The sequence below is a fragment of the Perna viridis genome, chromosome 9 (assembly GCF_037379345.1).
Source record: "Perna viridis isolate PV_CMFRI_1.1 ecotype Kerala chromosome 9, ASM3737934v1, whole genome shotgun sequence".
NCBI lineage: Eukaryota > Metazoa > Mollusca > Bivalvia > Mytilida > Mytilidae > Perna > Perna viridis.
The window spans coordinates 30,680,078-30,695,583 of NC_142453.1; the positions used below are offsets into that span (position 1 = coordinate 30,680,078).

The window sequence follows — 15,506 nt, forward strand, 5'->3', positions numbered from 1 at the left end:
TCTGATCAGTATGCTATGTACCTTGAACCACCAAAAACGTGGAAGGAAAGGGGTCTCTAGTACATATTTTTTTCTAACTCCCGCGATATCATGACGTCATAACAGAATATTAATATTCGAAAAATCGAACTGAGATTCCGACGGACCAGCTGCGATACTAAGGGTTATGATCTATGTTTCGTTGGGAGAATTTCAGGTTTCGCATGTCTCGAGTTTGTCACGGAATCCTTCCAGAAACATTTCTACCCACTTAGAAAATAAAATTCTCCCACCTATAGCAGTTTAGACAGAAGACAACCTACCCATTGGAGGCGTGCTATACATGTAGTATTGTTCTCTATTCTCATTTCCGTCAAATTTCGTTTTAAGTGTCATGATGTTGTCAGTGCTGCGTACATTGTAAATCAGCTATTCAGACCCAATAAGTGTCAAACTCTTTTGTAGCACGAACTATCGATTACAAGCTTTAATAACTATTGTAACAATGCAATACAATAATGTGTAATATCAATATGAATTAATTTTACAGCTTTCATTTATGGATGGTAATGTCATTGTTGTCTTGTATTTACTTCGTTATTTGTAAAATAAAATTACTGTAATCGATTGAACCGGATTTGCGTCATCAAAACGGAGTTCAGTGATATACCTTTTGTGATCAAATCCACAATGTATATAATTTTAATGACTTCCCGTAACATAATCTACAAGCATTTAAGTGTGAATTACATGCTTTCTTTCATAAAGGAAAATAGGTGAGTACATGCGTTATAATATTATAATTGTTAAAAACTTTGATGTAGTCGATGATTTTTTATTTAACACAAGGCCAACATTTTCAATAAGTATTCATTATAATGTATGGAAACTCGGTTAGTTTTCTAATCATTGCCTTTGTATACCAATTATGACTTAACGATTGCAAACAGACGCATCTATAATTGAAGTATAAGGCGTAAAACCTAACTCTCCGTCCGATTAATACATGTATATGTACAGTGTACACATATCCGTAAGCCACTGTGACATTGTCCGTCACTCATTTTGGTTTCGCTCAATCAATTCTTTTCAATTTGTAAGCTATATTGGCATATTCCGGAGGTTGTAACTCCGTTTTCTTAGAAAAATACTATAATGAAGTGTATAAGGGTATAGCCAGTTATAGCCTTGACCTTCCTTTGAACTTTTTGAATCCACTCTTTGAATGCCCCACGGAACTATATTTTAACGATTCTACCATAAATCGCGAGACCGGTTCGATTACATGTATGTCTTTACTAAAGGAAAATAACACTTGTATGTAAATGAAAAAAAATAATTCAAAGGGAAATTTCCGCTTTATTTCTTTAACATCTCCTTGACCTCCTCTCTTGTTTCCTTGAGATTTACGACAACATGTACCGTAGGCCAACAATATAGACCTTATATGACATGATCTAAATTTTATCACCTGCATCTTACTAGTGAAAAATCGAAATTACAAGATCGTAGTTAACAAAGTTATATGACTTGACACATTGACACGAAACTTGATAAAACTACATAACTAAACGAATGCTTATTTGAAAAAAAAAGGATCTTGAGGTCATTATGTAATAAGTCATCGAAAGATTGAATGTCAGTTTGACGAATTCATTTCTTCACTTAAACGTAATGTAAACATACTTTTATGAACCAAACAAAGCCGTTTTACGTCAAACATCGGTAGATAAAATAATGGTTTTCAATATTTAAATACTCTCATAACATAAAGCAATAAATGAAAGTCAGTCACGTTATCACTTAAATATTTCATATTGACTGTTTTAATATTTTTTAAAATGACACTTTTTGAAAATTTGCCATGATTTAACCACCCTGTTTCCTGTTTGGCAATAGGTTTAAGACACATCTAGCGTTGTTTGAGATCCCACCCACCTCATTGTAATTTATGAAACATCCACATCAGAATGCAATAGAAGTGTTCAGAAATGTTTCTTTTTTTCAAAACGTTTCTAACATCTTGGAAAGGTGTGGCAGCACCCTGCCAAATTATTAAGACGGCCCTGTATGGCTGCTGACACGTGCCTATAGATTTTAAATATTCTTTTTATTGCAAAGAAAAGGACGTATTAAACGAAAAATTATCAAACCGGGTTTATAGAATAAAAAGAAGGAAAATGGTTGTGAAGAATTTTGTTGAAATATTGTTTTCAATTCTGTATTTCCTTACATCATTTTTTATTTATCCATTATACTCTGTAAACACGTATGGTGCATATTTAATAAAAATAAGAACCCATATGTATCTGCAGTTTAATATGTTCTACGACAAGTAATAACTCAATATATCGACTGCAATTAATATATACGTCCAATTGATTGACGATAAATGTCTGATGTTAGTACTTAAAGACCTTAGGATGAGTGAAAATTAAGTAGAGACAGGTCGAATTATCAAGAAACATGGCGACCTGTAATTCAATTTATTTAACGAATTCGTCCGTCTAGACTTGTTACTGGTCCAATACAATTTTTGATCAAAAAGTAGAAAAAATGTACATATTGACAATTCTCCCTGATTAAAATTTACCCGAAAACTTGTTTCATCATATACTCCAATTAGATGTGCTATGACTACAATACACTTAATTGTAGACTAGCGATCACTGGCATTTGGGGCACGGACGGTTTCAACCACCCAATTCGATTTTATAATCACATGATGGTGGTATTAGACATTATGGAATCGGAAGGAAATATAAGTCCTCGAGAAAAAAGGGGTGGTCGAAACCATCCGTGCCTCTAATGCCTGGACTTGAGGTCTGTTCTGGTGAGGTCTAGCTTTGACCGACATTGTATATCATATACATGTACATATAATGTATACAATTTATGCGAGAAAACACGAAAACTTCATACAAAAAAAACTTACATATTGCGCTAAAACCTCATTATTCACACCACTTACTAGTATCACTCTAACGTACAATTCGTTGTCATGCATGAAATGTATATAATGTAACCATGGGGTAGTCTCAAGAGAAATATGAATCCCAGACATTTTTGTACATGTATAAGCTGAAAAACGGATTAAAGCCAAATTAGACTGATCAAAATTATCATCGATCACATCTCATATATACATGTAGACCACTTATCGATCAAGCGCTTTATTGAATTGATGTTCAGTAAGATAATCGGATCGTTCGAATGCATGTTGAACAGTTACATGTAATGATTAAAACGTACATAATAATTAGTGTTGAACTAGTAAAGCTCTTTTGATACTCTGCGCATTAATATAAATAATGAGACGGGATTTATTACTGAATAAGGTAAATTTTGACAGATTATATCTGTGTGCGGTAGTAGAATAAAAGTAATGGAGTATCCCTAGAGTGAGTACATCAACATATTTTCACAGGTTAATTACAAAATTTAAAAGGGTTAATTCTCGACTTGAGATTAAAATGAACATTATTTTTATAACAACGCATTGTACAATTTAAATGGATTTTTTTACCAACCAAAACCAAATCACAGGCCCAGTTAAAGGTAACTGATGATATCATCACTAAGAACTTTCCTAAAAAACAAAATGTAGGTAAAAATAAGTAAAGGGCATGTAAAATGGGAAAAAAATGTTAAAAGCTAGACCAAAATCACCGAATGATACTCTCCACTCCAAATCTCAGCAACCATATAGTCAAAATATAAACAGGAAGTTGATTGCATACATATAAAAAGATTCTGTCAAAATATCAAAAAAATTGTGGACGAACGAAAGGGTGGACAGTATGATCACCCAATACCTAATGCAAAGTGAGGAGTTCACCTTTCTATAAAAATAACCGAAATAATTTCATTGTTTTTATAAATAAGCTTGTTCAAAATAATAACCAAGTCCAATGTATTTCGTTTGTCTTGACCCCACTGTATGAGTGGACTCTTAATGCACATACATACATACATACATACATACATACATACATACATACAAGTTATTGAGCAGTGGGAATCATGTATGAGATTTGACTTTTTTTCAAATTTACATAATCATAACAAGTCAAGATTAAAGGACCAATCCATATAAAATTCAGACACCACCATTGGTGGAGGTGATTCATGGTACAGACACCACCATTGGTGGAGGCGATTCATGGTACAGACACCACCATTGGTGGAGGTGATTCATGGTACAGAAAATATTTTTTCTCAACATCCGCCATATTTTACGTACAATGTATACTTAGTCATTTCCGTAAACTAATCTGGCCTTATCTCAAGTTAAGAAATTCCTAAAAAATCCTGTGTTTCTCCTCAAAACTTTCAACTGATCTGAATGGTCGAAATTATGAGTTCAGGAAAGATTTGAGAAAAATCTCAGTTTTGTTAAACCGGTCACGCTACTTTGGAGAAATCCGTACATTAATCTCTAAAATAAATCAACAAAATCGTGAGTTTTAGCAATCAAATGACAAATGGGCTGCTACTGTTTTTGAATAAGAAATAAAAGTGAAATATTTAACATGCATGAAACACCTGCTGATATTTATAAAGACTGCTACATGTACTTAAAATATATTGATAGTATGACGTCAGTATCCCCAGAAAAAACATGTGCACGCTGTGTGCTTCATTTTTAATGGAAACTGGTTTCGCTAAAACAATTACAAATAGTTTGAAATCCCCATGACATGGTATTAGTTGCTTCACTACGTCATAAAATAGCTAGTACGTGGGCTGAGAAGCATTGTACCCTCTAACCGTGCACCCTATACCCACCTAACCCAATAAGATTTTCAGGTACAATTTTACCTTCAATGTCACCCAAAAAGTAATGGTTTTTGTTTGCCACTTTTTATAAGTTGCTGAGAAAAAAAATTTATTAAGTATTGCTAAAAACGGGATTTTCGAATAATCCAATTCAAAGTCGAAGTAATTGGAATCTTTAATTATTGCAGGACGAAAACGTGTTAGACTTGGTATAACTCTAAAAAGTTCAATTTTCCACAATCATCATGAAACCACGAAAACCTAATTTCCAAAGAATGTCCACAAACTTTTAAAATATTAACTCTACCCCTATGTAGCACACAAACTACTGTAGATTTGTTTACCCAGTTGGAAACAAATGTAAGTTTATACTGAAAAAAAAATCCGAGAATATTCTTAAGCGCCAAATTGATTCGTAATCAGGATGTATAAAGTTACCTGAAAATCATCACGAAGTAAAAGACTGAGTGAGACCAGTGGAACCTCTCAGTTCACTTTTTTTTTGTATTTTTCAATTAAAGTACATGTAGCTAGTAAGTAAGTAAGTACTTTTTATATAGAGTTGCGTTTCATGTTAAAAATTATAACAAACCCTCATGAGCTTTTATAACAAATTATACATAAGATACAACTAAATGGACACAAGACATTTTGTACAAATATAAAATCATACGAGCATGCTGACATACATGAATTAAATAAAGACCCACAATACATAAATAAGCCATAGCCAATAAGTAATCTGAAGCACTGAAGCAACATAAAGTAGACCAAGCAGCTGAAGCACTATAAATCTAAAGCACATGCAAATCTTTGGGGATGAATACCTGACTGATTTCAGACCTTCTCTGGTTGTTTGCACTCTGGTATGTTTGCTGTGGTGGTATACCTTAAGTTATAGGAATTATTTTTCATAATGTATAATTTTGTAAAAATACAGTACTGTCCTTAATGATAATTTTATAAGCTTCTATTGCTATCGTTTTCAAGCGCCTTATTTTCAATGATGGCAGCATTGATTCTTCTAATATTTTTTCACTTTAACCGCTGTACAAATGTAAATAAAACGTTAAGCTCCATCTTGAATTATTTCCTTTTTTAGAACCATTTATTTCATATAATGGTATATTATATATTTTTCATGTAAAAGGTACATGTATTTAAAAGATAAAAGTTATCGCAAAATCAAGATTTTTCTCTCTTTAAAAGGTTTCACTGGTTATGGTTTAACGTCCTATGACATATATTTCATGAATTTTAGGACAAGTAACAATTGACCAATCAAACAGACCCTGCTTTATACTAGTCCGACCCACTCAGACACTAGTAGTTTTGAAGTCTTTGATGTGACTTGGCCGGGGATCGAACCCACGATCTCCCGATCATTCGAAGCGAGCACGCTACCCTTAGGCCACATAGGCGTTTTTTTTTTAAAGAAATTAAAAGAATTGTTTTTCCTGCCATTAGAAAACAAGAGTTTTTTTATGAAATGTTGAATCTTAATACTCTAAAGCATTCTTAACAACCTATATTACATAAAAATGGACGATCTTTCGATCACTAAAGCAACTCCTATATTATTCTTATTGGGGAATTAAGGGGCTACTAGAATTTTAAAATTGATGGTAGTGTGAATTTGACAATTGATCGTACACTGACGTTGTTATGTTGATATATAAACTACAACATTCATGTATTATTTATTCAGATTGTTCACCCCTTTGCCGTCAGCCATAATACGCCTTATGGGTAAAATTTACTTAATGTACATTAATGAAGTGTTTGGACACAGTTCTTTGACCTTTCAATATCTCCCGGCTACAAGTCCATTTGAAACTTTTTAGACATTAAGTTTGCTTTATGGATTATTGTTGAAGTATAAATCAATCACGTGACTTTGTTTTGCTTAAGCTCTTTTAACAACGGAATATATTTTGATTTTTTATCAACTTTTATCAGATTTTTACATTCGGGTAAAAGTAGACTTTAAAAAGGTTAAAAGGTTAAAAGGTTTAATATATAATTAAATGTATATTTGATACGTTGTATACTTATTTCTGTTCTCGGAAGGAATATTCTTTTCTGTATTGCCAAATCGAAATACATATTATTACCCCCCAAAAATTAGGCCTGTATAAAGCTACAGAATTTAATGTTTACAACCACTGAAGATCCATAAATAATCCGAAAAGATTGCGAACTTTGTTACTTTAAAGCTTATAAGGTCTTTGAAATCGAAAACCCTTATTTTTCACTATAATTTTTAAGTATATTTTGAATTAACTTGGTTTTGCTCAGATATACCGCCTTTCCGTTCTTCTTTTTCATATACAGGCCACTGTATACGTTCAGAGTGTATGTAAGATATTTATTATGTGATTACCAAGGGATTGAACCACTGGTGGACATTTTAACAACATCACTTGTCATTACTACTGCACATGTATAAGTAGTATGTAAATACCGTAATTACTACCTGATAGATCAAAATATGTGTATAGCATTCACGTGGGATCATCATGCCTTTTAAAAGAACTTATTTGCCAAATATACATGTGATGAAATAAGGCATTTTTTTGCTTTCTACTTCTCAAGTGCTCACTTCACATCCCTTAAACATTCTCAATTCTCATTTTCTTGGCATTTTTTTTTTTTTTGCATTCACCTAAATGTATGACCATCCCGCCAAAAGAGGCAGAGCACCCAAATCTTAATTGGTATATATAAGTAGGGAAGACATGGGGCATGCTTCTTATGGAAATAATACCCCGTTTTTTTTTAATTTACAAAACTTTAAATTACGGAATGCCATACCAACAGCGCAAGCCGTACTTGCCGTAACTGTGACTACTCCCCTGCCCCACTCATATTTTCTTAATTCAGTTGTCAACCTCTTCTTAATGTGTCAATGTTAATACATATATAAGCAACCTGATTATTACTCGTACAATGATTTTATATGTTCAGACTATTAAGCACTTTAAACTTTAAACTGAAAGACTTGTACATATGTAGATCAGCAAGATAATCGAAGTCAACGGTAACACTGTACACAGCTGTTGTAGTCAATTGTAGACTTTCGTAATATTCATAATCAGTCAGAATCCACTTAAAGGAAATTGGCTATAATTGGAGTAGGTACCCCCTGTAGGCTAACAATGATAAATTACTTTAGATGTTAAATTGTTGACGGATTTAAGTTTAATTGGGTGTAGATGGTACGTAATAGACCAATTAGTTCTATCTGTATCCAATTTTACTCTCGGCGTAAAGAGGAGTGGGATGGATGTTTGTTTTAACATCAAATCTAAGATAAAATCTATGCACAGTCGAATTGAAAGACTTTTCGAAATTTCCATTAGAATATTTCATAAAATATATGTTTTTGTTGTGTATCTCTAATAGTTAAATATTAAGCTCTTGTTCGAGGGTTCAAAAAGTATTGACGAATTGAAACTGTACAATACGTCACGAAATTTGAAAAAAAGTGGGAGCATACATGTAGCTCAATGGGTGACATCCCATCCCTTCCCAGATACCATATAGGAAACCAAAAAAAAAAACGTTCAGAAGAAAATACAAAACCGGAGATGTACATGTACAATGGCGTCAATTGATAAAAAAAAAGAATTGTGCAAGTTTCATCGAATTTATGTAGCGGTTCCGGAACGGACGGACATTATATTTAATTATATCTCACGGTTGTATGTGACATACTTCATACAAGTGCAGATTTCACCAAAAGCTGAACAGACATGCTTAAAAAAGCGAACCTTGTCTGGCTTGCATGGTTTGCCTTCAAATAACATGCAGCAGCGCTCTTTGTAATCTGTTTTTATTTGCACTATATAAAATGTGTAAGACTTCATTTCTCATAATTAATCAGTTTTTAACAGATTTGTTATACTGCAAAATAGTTGGGGAATTTGATTTCTATTCTTTTGAATTCCTGATCTACATTTATAGTGCAGTATAAAGTTATTTAGTTTTAAACATTCCAATGACTAGAATGATAGCTTAATTGTATATGAACGGGCTTGAAGTATTTAAGACCATTTTACCTTCCTTCAACATTCCAAGGTAAGCATGACGCAACGTTTGATTAGAAAAACATCAATCTGATAATTTACTGATAATTGAAATATTTCTCTGCTAATCGACTTCGACGATGATGCCAACATGTAATAGAGAAAAAAAAACAGTTCACTACAATAAATTGTTTCCGAGTGATAAGAGAGCAAAGTAGCTCTGACAAGCTTTCACAGGATTGATATCGAAACAATTCAACCGCTTTTTACTGCAACAAAATGTTCCACATAAATTAAAAAAAAATATTTTTTATAATCAAGTTAAAAATATCTTTGACAAAGTATTTGCATTTTCGTTTTATTTTCTTTAGCTGATTGCTTGATTAGAAAGAAAACTTTCGACGTAAAATATTATTGACCGACCCGCTAGTGTTTGTCTGTTCATAACTACAAGGTGAGAGAGGTTGGTTTGTATAACAAGGTACTTCAATCATGTAAGCAATACCTATTGAAAGTTGTTCAGGCTTATCTTTGTTTATCGTGGAAGAATTGGATTTCTCTCAATGCTATAATACTTGTTTGGAGTAGATTACGCTTTTTCTGATTGGCAGAGAGTCAACACAATAATACTATATTTTTCCAATATATTACAGATTTACGTGCAGTTCGCTGATTACATCGTCTCTGGTGTTGCATCGCAGTGTATCGACCCTTTAATAAGGCGGAGTTTCATCATTTAACGACGCGTGACATTTTATGGTTATATCGAATGACAACAGTGTATTACGGCTCAAATGTTCTTCGAACAGTGTTTTCTGCCCGTAAGGCGATGTTTTCACAAACTGGACAAAAGTTTGCCGAACAGCTACAATACAACGCCAGTTTACAGATCGACCAACGAACCTGAAGTCACCACTGGAAGAACGTCATATGCTATGTTAGCGTTTTATACAATTATCTATTTACCATTTTATATTGTTATAATTGGGACACTATTATGGAGTGCTTTATGTTACATAAAGAATTTATTACAGACGAAGGAAGTATATCCAAGACTTTATTTCAAGGAGTCAACATTAGCGTCTCATTTAATAAAGAAATGTCGTTTGGCAACGAGACAATTTTCACCTCCGTTTTGGATAAGAAATAAACACATTCAGACGTTTTTGCCATCATTGATACCACAATGTACCGTCGATTTTAAGCGGGAATACTTGCAACTAAAAGACAGAGGCGTAGTTGCTTTAGATTGGGTTCAAAATCTTCATCTCCATAAAAAGAAACGTAGAACTATTTTAATTGTGATTCCAGGTATTTCCGGAGTTTCTGGAGGGCTGACTAAACTGTGTACATTTGCCGCAAAGCGAGGGTTTCAGCCGGTTATATATAATTGTAGAGGATTTGGGAATTCTTACCTCACTACTCCAAAGTTACAGAGCTATGGTGATCCTTCAGATTTTAGACAAGTTATGAAATATCTGAATGGAAAATATCCCAAAGCCCTTATAACGTGTGTATCGTACGGGACAGGAAGCGAATGTTTGCTTTCATATTTAGGAGAGTTTGGTTCATCTGCTCAAATAAGTGCTTGTGTTAGTGTGTCTGCATCTTTTGAATTTGCTCACAGAACTTCGAATACTATTAACGGATTATACGATTTACTTTTTCTGTTGTCGTGGAAACGACTAATATGGAAACATGCACGTGCTCTTAGTAAAGTGATTGATATTCCAGCGGCACTAAAAGCGTGGACCTACAAGGACTTTGATGAAGCTGTTTTCTGTAAAATGCAAGGATTTAATGATTTGGACGAGTTTTGGGAACGTAATAACCCATTGAGAGATGTTGACGATATATCAGTACCACTACTATTTATTTCTAGCGAGGACGACCCTCTCCACTCATGTCAAAACATTCCTTTAGATATATTTAAATATTACCCAAATTTTTTCATGGTTAAACCTAAATATGGCGGACATTGCGGCTTTATAGAAGATGTTTCCTCTATGTCGTGGTCTGATAAAATTGTGATAGACTATTTAGAAGCAATATTAGAATTTACGATGAAAGGATATACTATCAACTACAACAAGAGCCCAGCCAGATCAACCATATAACTGCAATATTTTGTTATTTATATTGACAGCTGTTAAGTTTATGAAATAAAATGGATTAATACTGCACATGTACATGTATGTATTGGATTCGCATTATAATATTATGGACAAGTTGTCCTACGGGTAATGTACATGTATTTTGAGTTAAGAAATTAACTTGTACATGTAACTCTAGTCTTATAGCAAAAACTCCATTCTACCTTTTATACATGTCCCTTTATCGTTATCTATAACGAATATATCTGGTTGATCAAGTTTCACATGTAAGGTGTCATTCTTAGATGAATATATTTCTGATTTGAAATAAATGTTTATGATTTACAGGGGACATTCTATATTAGAATCCTACATGAAATACCACCAAGAAAAATGGCATCTTCTCTTTACCTATACATTTATCACATTCAGTTCGATGTTTTCAAAAAAAATATTTCAATGCATATCAATTAGTTTTGTTAAAGGTCTGTAATCAGTTGTAATTCGGTTACTCTAAGTTGACCTTCAAATTAATGATGGCAAATGTAACTATCCTTCTAGATAAGGTAGAGAAAACAAAGAAGTCCAGCAAATTGATACGAGTAATTTATACTCATCGTCATTTTGTCATTTTAGAAAATAAGAAAATCGCGTCTTTAAAGCAGTTTTAAGTTATTTTCAGTTATGAAAATAATGATAGTCAGATTAATTAGGAAAGGGTTGGGATTCAACTGAAAAGTAAGTTTATAACATACTATTGTTCCCAAATAGAAACTTGATTTTTGAATGACTGTATCATTACATGTAAACAAAGGCATTTGTACAACTTTGTTTACTTTACAATCATTAGATTTATAATCTTAAGGCTTGTCAAACAGTACAAGTTCCTCTCCGTGATGACAGCTCTATTGTGATACAATATTGTATGTAGATTTTCTTTTGTTATTTTGTTGTTTTTTTTCTAGCTAAAGATGTATAGCTAGGCCTTGACTTGTCGTGACTTGTGGATAATTCCTCAGATCGTTATGTTTCATCATGTCGTATCTTTGTACAACTCAAATCAAAGCATGCCACTGGTCATTGTATTCCTATATGTAGAACACATGCCACTGGTCATTGTATTCCTATATGTAGAACACTTAGCATAATTATGCCTATTTCAGCTTTCCATTAGTTGAATTAGAGCAGTTTAAGTATTAACGTAAAGTTCAGGATCAAAGAAAGTTTCTCCAATACATGTAGAAGTTGACACAGCTACAAGTAATAAATATGATCAATACTACGGTCTATAAACCATTACGAATTAAGAAATAAATCACGGAAACTCCATTTTATCATTGTTTTACCACGGGCTGGTCATTTATGTCGGTGAAATAACGACATAAATGGCCAGCCCGTGGAAAACAATGATAAAATGGAGTTTCCAAGATTTATTTCTATTCTAATAGGAATAGTTTCTTCAGATTATTGAAAAGACGCACCTATGAGTTGCACGAGATGTTGGTCATGTGTTTATCCCTTTTTTTACACTGGTTGTGGTCTAAAGAACTTTGAAGAACATCATATTAAAACGGGTTGAAAAGGGGTTTAAATGTATAGCAGACTTGTTTATTCCTACTATATCAGCGTAGTTTGTACGATTCTCTCAATAATACCCGTGTTAAAATGACATAAAGTTCAAGATTTTACTATTAATTTTCATAAAATAATACGACTGAAACTACGCTTTGTCTTAAAATAGTGTAAAACAGGTCTGGTATAGCGAATAATATGAAGGGACTTTAACAAAAGCCTGACTTAAACGACTTCGAGGTCCGGTTTAGCTGTGTCATATTGTAGTAATGAAACTTGAAAGGTCACACATTATAACTGTCATCAACTATAAAATGTTCATCAATATATATGCGACATTCTCTTTATCACGGTAACGTTTACAGGGGTTCCTCAGAAACGGGAGTTGATAAGACACTTTTTGCCAGTTTTACAGATGAAAATGGCAAATTTTCCAATAAAAAAGGAGGGTTTCCAGCCCTCTGCTAACCCCCCTTTTTCCTTGCATCCGCCAATGGTTTAAAGGCAACAATTACAGACATTTTCTATTGAACTGCACCCTTCTTTTCTTTCTATACGTGTTCTGCTTCAGCTTTGCAATATTCGTGCACTTGAATCATGACCAAAACGCCAATTTTAATTTACATGTACATGTTATTGACTTTAAAAAGTGTATGTAAATACATTGTACCATCGTAATAGGTACATGATTTAAATATATTTCTTTGAAAGATTTCGCCGATGCGACAGGCACAAAGGTAAATATTCGTGAAGTAAATATAATTTAACAAAACAAACATGTAACGTAATTCTGTTGGTACCTGAAATGTACATATATTCAATCCCAATTGAAAAATGGGTACATGTAGTTATCGTGCAAAATTATCGTAACTTTAATTGAAATATAATTTGAGCAATTAGCGAGATGATTCCGAAATCAAACTACTGTAACTTTACATACAATGTAGGCCGGGTTTTCATGAAATTGGGCATTTAAATTGTTTAAAGTGCGAAAAGGAAAGTATCTACAAGATTCGAACTTTTCCAATTGAAGATCGTTCTTGTACCAACCCAGACCATTTTTGCCTGAATACAAAAGTAATGTTCAGAGATAAGCCCACCTTTTGGTGGTCGAAATGGGAAGACAAAACAGTTCTGTCGCAGCCATATAAGGGTAATTTAATGAATAAGCTTGGAGCTAACATTACATTAGGAAAAAACAAAACAGATCATCCAATTTTAAAAGGGGAATAATATGAATTATTCTCCTGTTTTTATATCGCATACATTATCCCAGAGCTTACCGTAACTACGCAGACTTCTTGTGTCGCGCTAGTCTTAATTCTTAAAATTAGGCTTCTGGAACAGGGTTATGTTACTACAAGATTGAAGTCATCACTACAGAAATTTTATGATCGCCATCATGAAAGAGTAATCAAAGGAGCCAAGATTATAGCTGTAATCAAAAGAATGTAATCCAGGGACAAAGACCCGACATGGAAAACAGACATAAACAAAAAGAACATGAAGTAACTAAAATCATACATACAAAGTAACGAAAGCGAATGAACAACTCGGACTACATTAAAAACTGGGAGCATGTACCAGGTGCACCGGTAGGGTAAGCGTCCTCTGCTTTTTGTAGAAACACCAGCCGAGTTGCTCATAAAAAGTTAAGTTCGGGGTAGATGAAAGAGGAAAGGAAAACTATGACCCTACCGGTGCTCCCAGGTTTTAGGGGAGTCCGAGTAATTCATTTTTTTGTTGTTGTTTGTATGTAATATTTTGGTTATTTTTATGTTCTTTGTTGTGTATATCTGTTTGCCATGTCTGCTCTTTGTCTCTGGATTACATTCGTTTGATTCCCACTAGAATCTTGGTTCTCTTTTTCACTCATTCTATATCTTTTGATTTTTCTGGGATGAAAATTCAACGACAAATATACAACCATATCAACTTTCATTAAATTCTATCCAGAAGATTTTAATCTGTAATAACATCATAAATAGCAGAAAAAACTAGACCAAAAAGGCTTTTATTTCATAATAAAAAAATAACCACTGATAGCTTTCATCATTCTAAAAACTTTAATCAAGCTCAGAACAAAAGTGTTTTAACTTTACATTTAAAGAGATATATGCTGAAAACTGATGTCTGACCCCTATGCTCTATATTCTTAGTAACGACAGCCATATTTATAGCGGATAAAAATTCAAACATATTTTTTGTGCAAAATACCCTAAGGGACAATCATACTAACTTTCATTGAATTCTGCTATGAGTTTCTGAGGAGTAAATTTGTGAATTTAATATTACCAAAAGATAGCAAAAAAATTCCACTATGGGTAATAACTCCAACATGGGTCATCAGATTTTCACGAAAGTTTGGCTACCGATACATGTAGGTCTCATCACGCCGAGCACTTTTACCTATGACAGAACTTGGCTTACACTTGGTGTTTTTGAGATATATGCGAAAAAGTGCTGTCTATTTTTAGTAATAGTTGCAAATTATGACAATATTTTTACCTGATAAATAATTTAAACATTCATTTTGTGCAAAATACTATAAGGAACAATCATACCAACCTTCATTACTCCGACATGGGTAATCAGATTTTAGCAAACATTTGGCTACTGATAACTTTTACCATGTTGAACATTCTTTGTCCATGTCAAAATTTGCCTAAACCTTTTCTTGAGATTTATGCGAAAAACTGATCATGTTCTACTTTTAATACAAACGAAAATGCTTTTCCCGGATCAGAATTTGTGCATATTGCCTTAATGAACAAACATACCAACATACATTTAATACTGCCTTGTAGTTTCTGAGAAGAACATTTTTAAAGGGTATATTATAATAAAAAATAGCAAAACAAAAGGACTCATCCGGTTTTCACGAAACAGATCTCTTCATGCTGAACACCTTTTGCCAATGTCAGAATTCAGCCAAACCTTTTAAGATATATACGAAAAAATACTGTCTGACCCTTAACTTTTATTTTAAGTATATTTGTGGCTTTTTTTTCGAGGGATCAAATGTTGAAGCCTAAACTTTGTGTATACGGAAGAA

The 15,506-nt window shown here is 33.2% G+C and overlaps 1 protein-coding gene across 3 annotated transcripts; it reads left to right on the forward strand.

The window, feature by feature from the left end:
- The first annotated feature begins 598 nt into the window (after window positions 1-598).
- On the forward strand, window positions 599-10,969 carry LOC148607767 (protein ABHD15-like). Of its 3 annotated transcripts, XM_088545361.1 has the most exons (3): window positions 630-755; window positions 9,158-9,240; window positions 9,440-10,969. In XM_088545361.1, the coding sequence occupies exon 3, from the start codon at window positions 9,581-9,583 to the stop codon at window positions 10,901-10,903; it is 1,323 nt and encodes a 440-aa protein (XP_088401487.1). In that variant the 5' UTR covers window positions 630-755; window positions 9,158-9,240; window positions 9,440-9,580; the 3' UTR covers window positions 10,904-10,969. The 3 variants fall into 3 exon arrangements, with proteins under 3 accessions (XP_088401486.1, XP_088401487.1, XP_088401488.1); XM_088545360.1 differs by lacking the exon at window positions 9,158-9,240 and having other exon boundaries at window positions 599-755; XM_088545362.1 differs by lacking the exons at window positions 630-755; window positions 9,158-9,240 and adding an exon at window positions 9,262-9,280.
- The last annotated feature ends 4,537 nt before the right edge of the window (window positions 10,970-15,506 follow it).